Source organism: Camellia sinensis, chromosome 3 (assembly GCF_055761805.1).
Source record: "Camellia sinensis isolate YWXY chromosome 3, ASM5576180v1, whole genome shotgun sequence".
In the NCBI taxonomy this organism is placed as follows: domain Eukaryota; kingdom Viridiplantae; phylum Streptophyta; class Magnoliopsida; order Ericales; family Theaceae; genus Camellia; species Camellia sinensis.
In genome coordinates this window covers 103,323,369-103,341,997 of record NC_138963.1, presented here as the reverse complement: position 1 = coordinate 103,341,997, position 18,629 = coordinate 103,323,369, and the positions used below count along the sequence as shown (strand labels likewise).

The following is an 18,629-nucleotide window of genomic DNA, read 5'->3' as shown; positions in this document are numbered from 1 at the left end:
AGTGGCCAGAGTCACCACACATAGTGGAATAATTTCCCTAGACTAAATATACAGATGGTCTCGATAATCAATGCAATTCAGTTTCACAAAACAAGGTAGTTCACCATCATAAACATGAGACCAAAACAAATAGTTTACTGTATGCCAAGTTTACACATGTTTAAGAAATAATTTAATTCCATTAATAATATAATAATTTATCAAACCAGTTTAGTCCTGAAACAATAATTTAATTTTCCAACAATTTAGGATAGGAGAACATTTATAAAAATATGTAGCATGCAACTACTATCCTAAAAACGAAATAATATAATCCTCTAATAGAGTATGAAAGTCCAACTAGTGTCCTGAATCAAGTATGAAGACTACATACATTACTACTAATTTAAAAATACTAAAGAGAATAATAAACTAAGTACCCCCCACTAAAGTGTACTAACACAGCTCAACCCCACTCACCGTTATTCTTAAATACTACCTAAGCTCATGTTCTTGAAGGTCTAAAATTACCCAAGACATGGGTTAAAATCGAAACTTAATTAAAAGTAACTTTAAGATAAAACAGAGTTTTAAACAAGTTTTTCCAATCTATTCGCTAACTTTGAAATTAAAAACCCACTCTACGGTGTTCAAAAAATTCCAAACTCCAGATATCAACTAATACATCCTAAGTTTCAAACCCAATTGGTTTCACTTGATTTTCTTAACAAAATAATTATTAACAATTAATTATGCCCAAACAGATTTTTTTTACAGCACTTTAAAGAAATTAATGGTTCTCTTAGTATACATAAGAAATCAATGCAAGGCCAAATATTTGAGAAAATAGACTCGTAACCAGTTCTAATGACGCTGATTTGATAATTTTTGGATTTATACAGAAAGAGAACGACACTTCCGAAGTTACTATTTTAAACTAGTTTTCTGGATAAATTTGAACGCACCTGTTAATATAGATTTTGACTCCCAAAAATTATGAGAAAAGTCAGATATGCAATTATATATGTAATTAATCTACTATAAAAATTACAATTCAAAATTCATTCGTTTGATATGGTTTCTTGATTTTTAAAGTCTGTGGTTTTGTACAGAATTTTTGGATTAAGAATTACATCCATTATTTCTCATCACCAATCATTGACTTGGCACCCAAACAATACACCCGTTTCTCCTATTCCTTCCCGGCAACAAGCAGATTACACATATGAACCATCACAATATATAGATATAATAAAATAGGACAATACGTTAGAGTTGTTGACCACCAATGTTGCTAAAAGTTTCTCTCAAATCTCTCCTCTCTCTCTCTCTCTCCCCCTCACGGCTGCTGTGATGAACAAATAAGAAGGTAGGGTTTTGTGTATATTTTATTTCATACTAGTGGTTGGGCACACCCAAAGCATGTGTAGGTCAAATAAATAAATAATAGACAAAATGTTGAAATATGTTGTAAGCAACTCAAATGGTAAGACCATTATTTATCAAATTGTGGTCTAGAGTTCAAGTCACACCCTCTTCTCTATTTATATAGTTTTTTTTAAAATAATAAATCTTGTCTCTAAATTAAATACTTTCACCATAAATTTATTTATGTTTTAAAATTAATTAGAAGATCCTCCAATAATATTTAGTTTGCACTTAAAGATCTACAAACAAAATATTTGAGATTGTAAAATAATTATTACTTGATTATTTATTTGATTTGTATATTCGGGTTCTCACATTCTCCCCCCCCCCCTAAAAGAAAAGTTTCATCCTCAAAACTAACCTGAGTAAATCATAAGAATAGATGTGGGTACTTCTCGCGCATTTCATCCTCATGTTCCCAAATTGCCTCTTCAACCAGATGATTATGCCACAACACCTTAACCAATTTAATGGCTTTTGTACCTAACATTTTCTCTTTCGAATCCAAAATCTGAACAGGCATCTCCTCATATGAAAAATCCTCTCTAATCTGAAGCGGCTTATAATCTATCACATGCGACGGACTGTGCACATATTTCTTTTACATAGAAACGTGAAACACATTATGTACTCTTACCAACCTAGGGGGTAGAGCAACATGGTATGCAACCACACCAACCTTCTCTAATACCTCAAATGGTCCAATGTATCTAGGACTCAACTTTCCTTTCTTTCCAAACCTGATGACTCCTTTCCATGGTGATACTTTCAAGAATACCATATCCCCCACATGAAACTCTAAATCTCTCCTATGATGATCAACATAACTTTTTTGTCTACTCTGTGCAGTCAATAATCTCTTTTTGATGGTGACAATTTTCTGTGTAGCATCCTCCACCAAATCAGGTCCCAACATTTGCCTCTCACCAACATCATACCAACATAAAGGAGACCTACACTTCCTCCCACACAAAGCCTCATAAGGAGTTACTCCCAAACTAGAATAATTACTATTATTATACGTAAACTCCATGAGCGGCAAATAATCATCCCAATTACCTCTCCACTACAAAGCACAAGCCCTCAACACATCCTTAAGGGTTTGTATAGTCCTCTTCGATTGCTCATCTGTCTAAGGGTGATAAGTTGAACTAAAATTTAACCGAGTACCCATAGCTGATTGTAACGCACCCCAAAACTTAGACACAAAACAAGGGTCCCGATCTGACACTATTGACACAGGTGCACTATGTAATCTAACAATCCCCTTCATATATAACTGTGCAAATCGAGCTAGAGAATAATTCATCTGTATTGTAATAAAATGTGCTGACTTGGTTAATCTATCAACAACTACCCAAACTGCATCATGATTACTACTAGTACGAGGTAATCCGCACACGAAGTCCATGGTAACATGATCCCACTTCCACTCTGGTATAGGTAAGGGTTGTAGTTTCCCCCCGGGTTTCTGATGTTTTACTTTAACCTGTTGACACACCAAACACTGAGCCACAAATTTTGCAATATCTCCCTTCATACCATTCCATGAAAAATGTTCATGAAGATCTCGATACATCTTAGTGTTTCTAGGATGAATGTTGTAACAAGAACTATGTGCCTTCGTCATAATCTTTCCTCAAATCGCCACCAACAGGAACACAAACTCGACTACGAAATCTAAGCAACCCATCATCACTAACCACAAAGTCTAAATGCTTATCCTCTGCCATCTCTCCTTTAATACACTCACATTGGGGGTCAATCTCTAGAGCTAAATGAATCTGTTCCCTCAAGGTCGGTTGAACTGTCAATTAACTAAAATAAACCCTATCACTAGGCGTAACAACCTCAAGCCTCAAACGTCTCATGTCTTCTACGAAACAACTCTCAATAGACAAAGTAGCTACATCTCCAACTGCGATTTTCCTACTCAAGGCTTCTGCCACAACATTTGCCTTCCCCCGGATAGTACAAGATATTCACATTGTAACCTTTTAGCAACTCAAGCCATCTTTTTTGCCTCAAATTTAATTCCTTCTATGTGAAAATATACTTCAAACTCTTATGATCAGTGTAAATCTCATATGACTCTCCATACAGATAATGTCGCCAGATCTTAAGAGCGAAAATCAATGCTGCTAACTCCAAGTCGTGCGTAGGATAATTTCTCTCATGTATTTTCTACTGGTGATAGCTTGACCTCAGGTCAATCTTAGAGAATACTTGAGCTCTCTGTAACTGGTCAAATAGGTGATCAATACGTGGCAAAGGATACGTATTTCTTCATTGTGACTTTGTTTAGTTCCCTATAATCAATACACAATCTCATAGACCTATCCTTCTTCTTCACAAACAACACAGGTGCTCCCCAAGGTGAGACGCTAGGCCTAATAAAACCTTTGCCTAACAACTCCTGTAACTGAGTTTGTAACTCCCTCAACTCCAACGTTGCCATTCTATAGGGTGCTTTTAGAGATAGGTGCTATATTGGGGACTAAGTCAATGGAAAATTCTACCTCATGGTCTGAAGGAAGACCAAGTAGATCCTCTGGAAAAACATTAACAAATTCCCCCACTACAAGCAACTCCTCTAACCTCTGCTCTGGTTGTTTGGTACTCACCACACAAGCTAAATAACCATGACACCCTTTTCTCAAGATTTGGTTAGCCTGAAGGGAAGAAATAAAACAAATAGAAGACCTTTTCCCATCTCCCTGAAAGAAAAACTCATGTTGCCCCGGCATAGCAAAAGCTACCCTTTTTCTAAAACAATCAACACAGGCATGATGCTTCGTCAACCAATCCATTCCCAAAATCACGTCAAAATCCTTCATCTCTAAAGAAATCAAATCCATTGGAAAAATTCTACCATCCATAGCTATCTCAAAAGATCTACAATCATCACCTAATACTATTGTTTCTCCTAATGGAGCAGACATGGTAATACAACATTAAAGGGTCACAAGGAATAGACAGTCCATGTAGATATCTAGGTGTCAACTCTTAACCTTCAAAATGAAATCAAGAAAGATTCAACACAAGTTTAAACAAAACTAACTAAACGACACACTACTAAGGACTATAGGGACTCGGACCTCGTCTAAATGATGAAATGCAAGATATGTAACTCGATAAACCTATAGCTTTGATACCACAAATGTCACACCCCAAATCCAGGCATGATTGGCCATGGCCCACAGGGACTTAGCCCAATGCACACGTAAGCCTAAACATGAATCCACAAACACATTGAACAACTATACAATAGTCCAGTAATAACTAACCAAAACTCAATCTAGTGACAAGCCACAAATATAAACGACAAAACCAACCGTAATCAATGCCATCCAAACTTATGGGATATAAATAGCCCACGTATCAAAATAATCCTAAATGAACCTCAATAAAAATAAAAATAAATATGCACAAACTTGACATAACAATCTAAAAATAAATAAATGAATGTCCTAGAGGTCCATGCAATTGAGTCCCCGTTACGCCATGAGTCCACTCTAAGTCCTTCTAACACCTGGAAATGATAAACAACTAAGTCAGCTGATAGCTCAGTGAGTAGCAACATGGATAGTAAATACAGTTTTGAAAACATAGATCAAATTCATAATAAGATATATATCACAGAAACTAGATTGGCATACAGTTTTGATAAAGATAATCTATTTCAAAAAGACGATTCCACAGTTCAATAGTTAAAATACTCATGTCTCTCGAGAACATGATAAATGACATTTTCCACTTAAAACAGATTACAACATGAACACCAATAATTTTCTGGGTGCCAAGAATAACAAGTAACATGCCACAAAGTTCTCAAAGCCATAAGCCCGTTGGATCCAATATCGAAGCAAGACTGACTCTCGGGGTGGCAACCTGGGCCTTTTCTCTAAGACGATCCGATTGAAGGTGTAACGCCCTTAAAATAATACATAAAATCCATCATTTTAGACGTGCATTGATATAAAAGAAACCGACCATTTCTATTCATCAGAGTAATTCTTACAACTGTATTACATGTTAACAACAAAAGCAAATGCCCTACGGGCTTACAGCTTTCCAAGTTAACACTTGGTTACAAAAAGGAGTACTAACTCAATACACATAAAGCCCTTGGCTTGAATTTACATGTAATACACCAAAAGAAAATAAGCAAAACAATCCGCCTGCCTCTAGCCTCCCAAGCTATGTCCTTCGAGGTGGCATGCTACCTGTACCTGAAAATGATGTCCCATAAAGGGTGAGCCACAGCCCAGTAGAGATATGCTAAACACAGTATGAGCAATGACTAAGACATTAGCAATTGATAAATGTTCAATTTCCATAAACCGATTCATAACCCATTTCCATTCCATTCCACTTTCCATTTCTTATCAATTTCACAATTTACATCAACGGCTCAGAACCTGGCCAACCACTTATATGAAACAATGACTCATATTAAATATTTTCCATTTTTACAACAGATAAACATACTAGTTATATCAACATCTCAAGAGATAAGCATACAAGCTGTATCCACATTTCAACAGATATGCATATTAGCTATATCAACACTTCCAATGACAAGCATATGAGCTGTATCAACACTTCCAAAGATAAGCATATGAGCTATCAACACATTATCTGACAAGCATATGAGCTGTATCAGTGGAGTCCATCCCCTATCTCCTCCCAAACAACATCCGGTTTAGAGGTCCATCCCCTATCTTCCCCTAAACCGTGGAGTACATCCCCTATCTCCTCCCACACATACAACGTATATACGCAAAGGTCATATATACAATCAATCAATACATAACGTTAATGTATTCTATCAACCGTCATACTCTATGACATATCCAATTGATTAGTTTTAGTTTGCTTAATCATCATGCATTGTCTACAACAATCAAAACTACCCTCCACCGGTAGTCCAAGCAATTATTTCTAAACAGATAATAAAAGCTCCAACAAATAAAATATCAATGTTTTCAAAAGTGAGTAATTAACAAATCTAACTCCACAATTCAACCATATAATGAACCAATTTCATTATTTCCAACTCAATTCCATATAGCTACAATTTTCCCAAATTAATTATACCAATTAATTTATTCCACAAATTAGGGTTTTCTACCCCATTTCTCAATATTGACCCAATGGCCTATATATCAACAACCAACAACAAAATCATTATTTTGAAACCCAAAATACATATTTTTGAATCAAAATAACAAAACCCCTTTTCAACATTTTCAAACCCTAACTTCCCAAAATCAACCATTTAACAAAATACCCAAATATCTAGGTCAAAACCCATAGTTGTGAGTAGGAATCCCTACCTCAAATTCGGAGCTCAAGGAAAGAAGGTGTCGAAACTCAACGTGCTCCAAAACTCAAAATTTTCGGATCAAGGTAAAGCCCTCGACGATCAACCCAACTTTCGTAAAGACCAAAGGTGAGGAAAACACCCTAGCTAGATCAATACTTAGAGAGAAGTTATGGTTTTAGAGAGAGAAGCTCTCAAATGGCTTTTTGGAAAAGTAAGAGAGAGAGAGAGAGAGAATGCAAAAAGTGATTTTAAAATGCCCAGCTGCCAACTGATGTACGACATTCACGCTCGAGCAGAGAACACAACGCTCGAGCACCAAGAACAAAAATCTGGACACGCTAGAGCGCAAGAAGGCCCGCTCGAGCACCAAGACACAAGAATAAAGTACATTCGTTCGAGCGCGAAAACCAGTCCGCTCGAGCGTAGATTTCCCCCTCCCAGAACTTATACCCAGAAAGTGCTACCCACTCGAGCGCCAACAAACCCGCTCGAGTGTAAAAATCACACCTGCAGAAGTTTTGCAGGGACACGAAATACTGGGGGTGTGCAATACTCGCTCGAGCGCAAGAAGACCCGCTCGAGCAAACCGCCTAAAAACTGGGCAACAAGGAATTGAAACCAAGGCCTAACCAACCTGTAACAACCCTGCCCAAAACATCCTAAAACTCAATCAAGCGGAATTAAAGGATGACAACAAGATAGATACAACTACCAACTTCACGGAACCGAGTCTGGAATACAACAGAACTGTAAAGGGACAACCGGGATCACTATAGAAGGTCACCTAGCCTAGCCTAGGTCTTTTCCTTACAATCGTTGAGCACTAGGGTCATCACGGCCCAACTTGAATCTGTTCCCTAGTGGCTAGAGTCACCACACATAGTGGAATAATTTCCCTGGACTAAATATACAGATGGTCTCGATAATCAATACAATTCAGTTTCACAAAACAAGGTAGTTCACCATTATAAACAAGAGATCAAAACAAATAGTTTATTGTATGCCAAGTTTACACATGTTTAAGAAATAATTTAATTCCATTAATAATATAATAATTTATCAAACCAGTTTAGTCCTGAAACAATAATTTAATTTTCCAACAATTTAGGGTAGGAGAACATTTATAAAAATATGTAGCATGAAACTACTCTCCTAAAAACGAATAATATAATCCTTGAAGAGAATATGAAAGTTCAACTAGTGTCCTGAACCAAGTATGAAGACTACACGTCACTACTAATTTAAAAATACTAAAGAGAATTATAAACTAAGTACCCCACACTAAAGCGCACTAACACAGGTCAACCCCAGTCATTGTTACTCTTAAACATTACCTAAGCTCATGTTCGTCAAGGTCTAAAATTACCCAAGACATGGGTTCAAATTGAAACTTAATTAAAAGTAACTTTAAAATAAAACAGAGTTTTAAACAAGTTTTCCCAATCTATTCGCTAACTTTGAAAATTAAAAACCCACTCCACGCTGTTCAAAAAGTTCCAAAACCCTCCAGATCTCAACTAATATGTCCTAAGTTTCAAACCCAATTGGTTTCACCTGATTTGCTTAACAAAATAATTATTTACAAACAGATTGTTTTCTGTAGCACTCTAAAGAAATTAATGGTTCTCTTAGTATACACGAGAAATCAACGCAAGGCCAAAAATGTAAAAAACTTGACTTGTAACTTGTTCGAATGACTCTGATTTGATAATTTTTGGATTTATACAGAAAGAGAACAACATTTCTGAAGTTACTGTTTTAAACCAGTTTTCTGGACAGATTTGAACGCACCAATTAATATAGATTTTGAATCCCAAAATTTATGAGGACATTCAGATATGCAATTCAATACATAATTAATCTACTATAAAAATTTCAATTCAAAATTCATTCGTTTGATATGGTTTCTTGATTTTTAAAGTTTGTGGTTTTGTACATAATTTTTGGATTAAGAATTACACCCATTATTTCTCATCACCAATCACTGACTCGGCACCCAAACAACACACCCGTTTCTCTTATTCCATCCTAACAACAAGAAAATTACACATATGAACCATCACAATATATAGATATAATAAAATAAGACAATACGTTAGAGTTGTTGACAACCAATGTTGCTAAAAGTCTCTCTCAAATCTCTCTTCTCTCTCTCTCTCTCTCTCCCTCACGGCTGCTGTGATGAACAAATAAGAAGGTAGGGTTTTGTGTATATTTTATTTAATACTAGTGGTTGGGCACACCCAAAGCATGTGTAGGTCAAATAAATAAATAATATACAAAATGTTTAAATATGTTGTAAGCAACTTAAATGGTAAGACCAATATTTATCAAATTGTGGTCCAGAGTTCAAGTCACACCCTGTTCTGTATTTATTTAATTTTTTTTAAAAATAATAAATCTTGCCTCTAAATTAAAGACTTTCACCAAAAATTTATTTTGGGTTTTAAAATTAATTAGAAAATCCTCCAATAATATTTAGTTTGCACTTAAAGATTTACAAGCAAAATATTTGAGATTGTAAAATAATTATTACTTAATTATTATTTGATTTGTATATTCGAGTTCTCACAGTTCCCTTTTTGATCATCTAATGTGACATCCATAAACATATACTTTGATCTTCGTAAACTTCCATTCTGTCTTCGATTCGTCATAGACGTTCTGCATATGTTATTGATTCATTATAAATGTTCTGTATGATGTCGACCTTTGACGATCATTCTACATGGCTTCGATCATGTATGATCGTTCTGTATGGCTTCGTTCTTTTATTGGCGTTTTGTATGTAATCGACCCGTTGTTGACGTTCAGTATGTTTTTTTTTTTTTTTGTTCCAATGTGGACATTTTGTATGAGCTTGGCCAATGTGAACGTTCTGTATGTTTTTAATCCTTTGAGATCGTTCTGTCAAGCTTTATTTTGTTTATTTCATATCATGCTATCAGATGTACTGTGCAATATATTTAACTATGAAAGGTTTGATGAATTTTATGTATTATATATATATATATATATATATATGAAAAATTATTTGATCATGTTAAGAATGTTGTTTTTATAAAGTTTTGCAACTCATTCATTCAACCTCTTTATATTGACATTACTCATTCGGCTTCTAGCTCACCCTTTTCCCCTATATATGTACGCATCTAGAAAAATCTGCATTAGAGTTTGTTTTGGAGCCAACCTTTTTGAGAAGACCATCCGAAGAAGTGACTCTGCGTCAAGGCTTTAGCTTTTGTTTGTGGCCAAACTTTGTTAAGCCTTATTTTGTTAACTTTTGTTAAGTCATGTATGTGATCTTTGGTTGTGTATAAGATAAATGTTTGTATATATTATAAGTGTGTTGTTAAATGTTTTGAGTATTTCGATTCATATCATGTATACACAGCTCAATGGACAATGTTATTTTAGTTTTTGCTTTCACTTTAGGTCCCGATATGTGACAAATATTTTGTGATTTGGTTAAAAGGTCGTCGGTAATCTATGATTACTGGCCGATCATCACTCTAACCTCTAGGGACGGGTTGGGGTTGTGACACAAACAAATGGCCCAAGCTATCCTACTAGTCAATCTTAATGTGGGGTCTAGAAACTACGCAGTAGCTTTCTTTGTGGTGGATAATAAGGCTAAATACAATGCCTTTCTATGAAGAGATTGGATTCGTACTCACAAGTGTGTGCCATATTCTCTACGCCAAAAGATCATAATGGCATTAGGTGATAGAGAAGTGGAAGAGGTGCAAACAGACCCTTAACCATTTACTATTCATGCAAATTTTGGAGTGATACCAGTGAGTGTGATGAAGACTCATGAAGGATTTGCAAAGCATGGAGCAGATGAATAAATGGTTTATCTAAAACAAAGGATCCAAGATGGTTTGGATAAGCCTGTAAGAAACAAAGATGAGTGTGATAATTGGCTTTGAGTTAGAAGCAATACAAAATGCCTTAACAAATGTCCTCAAACAATGTATTGGACTTAGATATTGAGGCCAAGATCCAAGAGGATAAGACCTTCTAGACAGATTTTGTCTATGAAGATGAAGAAAAGCAATAAGAAGTTGAGATGCCAAAGGTACTGAAAGAGTCTGAGATATTGAAAAGCTTGACAATTAAAGCTTAGGACCCTTTAGAAGAAGTAAATATGAGCATGGCTTCATCTTCGAATCCAACCTTTATTAGTGCTTGGTTGGATCTTGTAACGCGCCGAGAATATTGATACTTGATCCTTTAAGTATAATTCATTTTTATACTACATTTCTCATTATGCATGCGGTAACTATAATCAACATCAATAATCCGATATGTAATTTATACTAAAATCCTTGTATGTCATTCCATGAATTTCAATTAAGGGATTACAAAATAAAATCAAATGCATCAATACATTCATCATCTCTATGACGCGAATCTTTAGCATGTGACTACGATAATTGAAAGTTAAATAAATACATCTATGTCCTACGGGCTACAAGTTTCAAGGCTTAGTTCGGTTACAACAAAAATGGTTTTCAAACCCATACATAGATAGTCCTTGATTACAAAACAAAACAAATAGAAATTAAGCCTTGCGCTCTAAAAAGGTCCTCCATGTCTTCATCTCGGTGAGAGGCACACTGCAATTACCTGAAAATGGTTTCCATTAAGGGATAAGCATAAAGTCCAGCAAAGATGATCTAAATTGAGTGCATGTAGTTTAGCAATATCATAAGGTGCAATGCATATGAAATGTCTTGCAAAAAATATGAGTTTTCTCATTTCGAAATCCTCATCCATGCACTTGTTCGAAAACATAATTAATTCAATCATCCATTTGATAAAACAAGGGGCGATAAATACGACACTAATAATCCCTAAGTTGGTGTTTGCAAATAGTGTGAGACCCCTAAATTTTGTAAACCCTAGTAAGGCCCTTACTTTTGAGTTATTCTTATAAAAGCCCTTAATTTTTCATTACTTGCAATTTTAACCCTAGAATTGAAAATGCATCCCAAACTAACCCATACTAATCCTAATCGACCCCGATAGCTTAGTAATAATTTCTAAGACTCTAATATTAATTATTTAACTCTTTAATTATAGATTGATTTCTCTAAACCCTAGTTTTCGATTTTCATCATTTTTGTTCGGCTAGCCACCATTTAATTCAAAATGAAGCAACTCAAACCAAATTATTTTATGAACACTATATTCTAATTGAGCCCAATCCCTTACACTTTATTTAAATTTCACTTTAACCCTAAATCATTCTTTATATATATATATATAAAGTACAAATCATTATTATATTTTTTATCCACAAAATATGTACATTATATATAGGAGTTTGTACACAAAAATAATTTGAAAAATCACACAAAATCCTCCCTACATGGCTAGACACCTTGATATGTATATATATTGTTCCTTTGGAAACATATTGCATGAATCTAAGAAGAAAAATTGACCAAGTACCATGAATCAAGGGATATGTTTGTACCTCTAATTCTATCCTAACTAAATCTATAACTAGATCATGTTTAACACTTAATTAGGCCTCCTAATCACCCCTTATTCTATTACACTTCAACTAAATCCAAAACTTTCCCATTCCATTGGAACTAAGGGCACTTTCAACAATTCATCACAAATTTTCTATAAATACACCACGTCCCTCAACACTTTTTTCACATCAAACACATACACACACTATATTTTCAGTAAAGAGGAGAGAAAGAGGAGAGAAAGTGTGAGCTTTGAGAGAAGAAGGAAGAAAGTGAGCAATCTTGCACAACAACCCTTCTAGGCAATCAAGTAAGACACAACACACCTCTCTTTTATTTTTTCATTCAAATACATGCTATTAGAGGCTTAAAGTATTGTTTTCAGATATGTATATATAGTGTTCATGTGTTTAAATAAGAAGAGTTGAACCTTGATTGCCACCTTGCATGTATTCTCTCTTAGAATGAAATAAAGCTATCTTTTTCTATCCACTTTTACATTATTTTCATAAAAACATTTTCAAATTAAAAATCTGAGTTATTTGTATATTATTTATTATTTTTTCAGTATAAGAGAAGTGGATAATTACTCATGGTTGCCCCATTTTTCTACTATTTTTCCTATTTTAAGTTTTGTGAACCTATGACCAGTATATTCAGCCCACTTCCAAAAATTTTAGAAACATACTAAAAAATCCTCTTAAACTCATTTTTATATCAAAACCTTCCTTAAAGTGTTAACTTTCAAGTAAAATTGGTTTTTATTGAAAATGAATGAGTGGTTTGAGAGAAAATCTGATTTTCGTAACAATCGATGAAATTGGACAATGCTGGACTATTTCTTTAATAACTAAAAATCTAGAAAAGCTATCCCATTTATGAAAATTGATTATGAAATTAGATAAAATTCTCTACAAACCATAGAAAGGGGGAGTTTGGAAAAAATCTGAAAAAGCCACTTTGATAGTTATCTTTAGAGTAGACTGAAACTGAAAATTTGTTCTTGTTAACAGTTTCATGTTCTTATTTGATTAAATATTCTGCTTATTATCTGTTCAAACTTTAGCATGGCATCTACATATGTTTTTGGTTGTATTACCTTAATTTTATGCCATGAAGTGTTCATACGTGTGTAGAAGTTGTTATTTCAATTACTTGTTCTAATGTTGACTTAAAACACTTAACACAAATGAAAATTTAATAAGGGTGGTATTGGGTTTTTGATCACTTGAATAATGTTATCAAATAATGCTTATGTTGCATTTGAATTGGTTGGTGGGACGTGTTCCCCAATTGAAGGTTAAATCTTGCGCAAGTGGTTGTTTCAGAACCCTTGAATAGATCAGTTGTATTTGAACCCTAGGTATTTATGATGGATAAGATTGGAGGAGGTTGTGGGCAAGACCCTTACTTTTACTGTCTCTTTTGAGGTCCTTGGTTGGTGTTACGCAACATGTAACCATTGTAGGCATCTGGGGCAAGGTTAGCAAAGCAGCAAAAGAGGGGGGCATCCGAATAATCCGAGTCCAATTCTTGCGGTTGGGAGAATGAAATCTCTTTAAGAGATTTCTAGATTACTAACATCTAACCTTGTAATCTTTTATTATTTACTTGAATATCATGCTTCATTACTTGTTTGTTATAATTATGATTGTGTATTGGATTGGGAAAAAAGGACCGAGTGTGTGTGTGTTTATTGGACATTCTAGGCTTATGGCATTCCATGTTAGGTATTGAAGATGATTATCCGGACGAAGAAGAAACCAAAACATTTGAATACATTTGGCTATCATAGAAGAAGATAGAGATTATCTTTGTTTAAGTCCATCTGTGATCTTATTTTCTTTTGAGAATGTAAAATTGATGGAACTTTTTGTTTTGTAACTAAGTTATAACTTTCTAATTATTGTTTTGCTTATATATACATATATCTTTTGTATAATTATTCTTATCCTTCTATCAATTTACGTAAACCTTGTGCTAATACCTTGTTAAGATCTGTCAAAAAGGTAGCTTTGCTATTTAATGAGATTGAACTTTGAATGGAAGCTATATTGACTCATCTGATCTTTCCAAGGATCTTACTTGGTTATTGACCAAATGACTCATTGGTGATGTTTCCTAGACTTGTAACCATAGAAAAACCCTATATTTATTTATTAATATTATTCCTTGATATTTCCAAGTTTGGGGTGTCACAAATAGGCTCTCAAGTACTACTGAAACCACTTTATCGACTCCTAACTAGAAGGAACTTGGTATCTATTCTGTGCATGTTTTCGGACATTCACCATGAACCTCAAGCCTATCTTAATTCTCAACTCTACACCCCTTACCGGATTCACCCAGGTATTTATCTCGTAACTCAATACATTTCAAATATTTCCAATGAATCAACTGTGAAAACCAATTTCTCAATTCCAATGCAAGAATTAAATCATGAGGTTATGTGATGATCGGTATTATGCATGAATTTGTAAATATTTCAATTCACCTAATTCGCATGTGAATTCTACAATAATCAATACAACCCTTCACCGATTGTCAAAAATAATTATCTCTATTCAAAATGTAAATTCCAAGACACAATATATAATAAGAGTACAATCAACAACTCCCAACAATATCAACATGGTAGATAATTCTCATCCTTTCTCAAGAGTCCAATATTTTCAGTTTAAACAGTATTCAAAAGAAACCCCAATGATTTTCAATATTCTTAACAACATTTTCATCAATCTCATCCTTTTGATCATACACTTCCAAATTCACATTGTTTATAAAACACATGTTTCAACACTGGTAATTTCTCATGAATTTAACCACAAAATCTCAATTTAAACATTTCAAATTTCTAGGATTTTATCAAAATTTGGGGGTTTATCATTTTAAAGATACATTCCTAAAAATTCATGAGTCACACAATAACCACACCAAACTAATAAGAAACTTTTCAAAAAAGATTGAGAACTTCTCCCTTTTTATAAAATTAATACATTCTTAATAAAACCCTAATCTCTTCAAGTGTTATACTATCAAAATAACACATAATAAAGTTAAAACACGTACATAGTGTTTAGAAGATCCCTACATCAAGCTCTAGTAGAGAGAAGAGAGAAAAATCTCACAAATTGGCGGTGTCAGAATTTGATCTCCACCAGTCAAAACAATGCCCTCAAGATGCTTGCCAAAATGACCTTAAGAACTAAAATCTAAATATCAATGGATTTAGGTGGATTGAAGATTTTGTGTGATGAATGTTAATGAGGGAAAAATTGAGAGAGAGAGAGAGAAAGAGAGAGCCGACATAGAAAGACGAAAGATGAAGGACCTCTCTGCCAAGAGAGGAAATCAGGAGGGGTGGGAGGGCAGCCTCCACGTGGGCTTGTCCTTCCTCTCTAATAAATTTTATATATATCTTACTATTATAAATTAGAGGCAGTTTAGGTACTGCTACAGTAGATGGCTCCTTTTTTTCTTCCCATTTTACCCTTTTGTTTTTTGTCCTATTACATACATATTTGGTTTGGTTAAAAAATAATATTTAGGTCCATTCTAATTTCATTTCATCATCAATTTGCGTCATACCTAGCAATCTACATTTAGGTATAATCATTGCATTTGGATAATTTCAACGTATATAGAATCAAAAAGTCATTGAGGTTCTTTAGTCCCCTCATGCAGTGTGAATGAAGTGGTGTTGCAGTGGAAAAGGAAGATTTGAGAATTTCAGAGTTCAAGAAGTTTCATGAGAGTTTAATCTACACAATCGCAAATTTGCATTTTCAGGTACTCTTCAATTCTATTTTCATACTTCTCATGCTTTAAATGTGTTCTCAATAAAGGTAATTGCCTGAAATTTTGATTTTCAGTGTGAATTTTATAGGGTGAGTTAATTCTAATGGTTTGCATTCTGGGTTGGGGTTTTTTTTGGTTATTTTTGTTTCCTTTTTTGCACTATAAATTTCGTCGTTCATGAGCTTTGGCTTAAATGTCGGAAATTTTTCTTGTAACTTGTGTTATTTTGGTGATGTTTGGTTGTTGAGAAAGTGAAGGAAAATGAAAACTAAAAGATTTTAATATTCTTTATATACATTCATATATATATATATATATATTTACTATATATATTTACTACCTCCGTTTGGCCATTGGTTTAAGGATGAAATGTAGTGCTAAGGTTCAAGTCAGTGCCAATTTTCTTCTACAAAGTTCTCTAAAAGTGAGCAAGGAACTTAGTATCTCCATCAGACACAATAGAGATAGGCACCCCATGCAACTTATAGACTTCACTGAAGAAGAGGTTAGCAATATTTATAGCATCCATGGTCTTCTTACAAGCTGTAAAATGTGCCATCTTGGAGACACAGTCCACCACTACCATAATAGAATCACTCTTCCTTTGTGTTACCTTTGCGTAGGAGGTAAACCTAACACAAAGTCCATACTAATGCATTGTCAAGGACCATCCAGTATCGGTAAAGGCATATATAATCTCTCATTAGTTGCAGTCCCTTTGCTTCTTTGACAAATTTGACACCGCTTCACATGGTTGCCCTCATCCTTAGTCATGTCTGATCAATAATAAGGATCTTGAAGTAACCCAAGGGTCTTGTCTTTGCCAAAATGTCCCAATTTGTAATGCTCAAACAACAAATGCCCCTCAAGGAACAATTAAGCACACACAACTTAAGGCCATGGAAGAGGAAGCTATCTCTAATCATGTAACTTGGATAAGTAGCCCTATCCTCCTTTTGCAAAGCATAAAAAATCTTGGAGAAGTAAGGGTCACTTGCATAGAATGTATGAAACTCTTCAAAACGCATAACTTCATTCTTCATTTCAATCGAAAGAGTTATTCGCCCTATCGGCCATTGTATTAACAACCCCCGATTTATGGCATAAAAAGAATGTAAATTGTTGCAAGTAAGCCACCTATTTAGCATGTCTCTTGTTGAAATGAGAATGGGTGTTGATGTACTTCAAGGCCTCATGGTCAGTATTGAGTATGAACTCCTTATAAGCAAGGGCACCCAAGTCATGCTCCATCTGCCAGGGCTTAATGTATCAATGTGGTCAACCTAGGGTCATCTTGCTTCAAGCGAAGTGCATACTTTGTTGCTGGGCTCTAGTATTGCAGTCGTTGTCATATCAAGGACCGCTTATGCTCAATGATGTAGTAGGAGTAGTCCGCCTCCACCTTTTGCACATCTCTAATGATCATGTCTTATACGGCTAGCTCACATCGTTGGTTACTATGGTTGGTTGTGACAAACATGGTCCTTCTTTCTTAAAAGTGAAAAGCTCCTTAGGTATCAAACCTGACATCGTATGATGATGAGAACTTGCCCAGTGCCATCTTACAGTAGAGAAAGGGATTTTCATTATTAGTTTCTTTTAGGTTACAATATTAATTAAGTATAGTGCTATGATAATACATTAATGTAAGGGTTAGGGTAACGTTACTAGAGTTGCAAATCGGATCATGAAGGTTAAAAGTTTGAACCTAGGCTCTGATACTAGGTTGCGATGCCCCCAATTCTAATACAAGGGTTGAGATCAAGGAAATATCACTGATGAGTCATTTGATCAATAACCAAGTAAAATCCCAAGAAAGATCATAAGAGTCAAAATAGTCTTCCTTCTAAATCCAATCTCTTTAGATAGCAAAGTTACCTTTTTGACAGATCTTAATAAGGTATTTACTCAATGACAACATAAGTTGATGGGAAAGGAAAGGGTAGGTTTACACAAGATAATATATATACATATAGCAGAAGTAATAGTTACAAGAATTAAGTCAAGGTTACAAAACAAGTAGTTCCATCAATATTACATTCCAAAAATATGATTACATGATGAACTTAAACAAAATAAGTTCTAATTCCTTCTAAGATAGCCATATGTCCTCGAAAGTTTTTGTAATGCCGTTATCAGGGTAAAATTCTTTAACGCCTGGCATGAAACACTATGAGCTTGGAATGTCCAGTAAACTCACACACACATCGCCCCATTTTTTTTCCAATCCAACACACAATCGTAATTACAATAACCAATAAAGCGTGATATCCAAATCAAGAGATAAAAATGTTACAATTTTAAGTGTTAGTAAACTAGAAATCCCCCAAAGAGATTTCATCCCCGTAACCACAAAAACTGGACATGGATTATTCGATACTCCTTCTTGTGCTGTTTTGCAGACGTTACCTCAAATGCCTACAACGGTTACTTACTGTGTAACATCAACCATGGACCTCAAAAGAGACGGTAAAACATGGGTCAACACCCAAAACCTTTCTAACCTTATAACACCAATATCAAAAACCACCTAGGGTCCGAATATAATCAATCCATTTAAGGGTTTCAAAATGAATCACTTGTGCAATACTTAATTCTCGAATAGG

The 18,629-nt window shown here is 34.6% G+C and overlaps 1 protein-coding gene and 1 long non-coding RNA gene across 7 annotated transcripts in view; one reads left to right on the top strand and one right to left on the bottom strand.

The window, feature by feature from the left end:
- Positions 1–18,629, top strand: part of LOC114262394 (uncharacterized) — a 39,911-nt gene that overhangs the window by 2,037 nt on the left and 19,245 nt on the right. For 4 of the 6 annotated variants that reach the window (XR_014364373.1, XR_014364372.1, XR_014364376.1 and 1 more), the window contains exon 3: positions 15,910–16,014. This is a non-coding gene — a long non-coding RNA (uncharacterized LOC114262394). Of the gene's footprint in view, positions 1–15,896; positions 16,015–18,629 lie in introns of all 6 variants that reach the window. The other 2 variants (XR_014364377.1, XR_014364375.1) reach the window with 1 other exon arrangement.
- The window catches only part of LOC114266073 (protein DETOXIFICATION 46, chloroplastic), a 128,887-nt gene continuing 121,546 nt past the window's right edge, over positions 11,289–18,629 (bottom strand). The window contains exon 14 of the mRNA XM_082920484.1: positions 11,289–11,368. Within this exon, the coding sequence (XP_082776610.1) occupies positions 11,304–11,368 (65 nt within the window). The 3' untranslated portion in view covers positions 11,289–11,303. The remainder of the gene's footprint in view (positions 11,369–18,629) is intronic.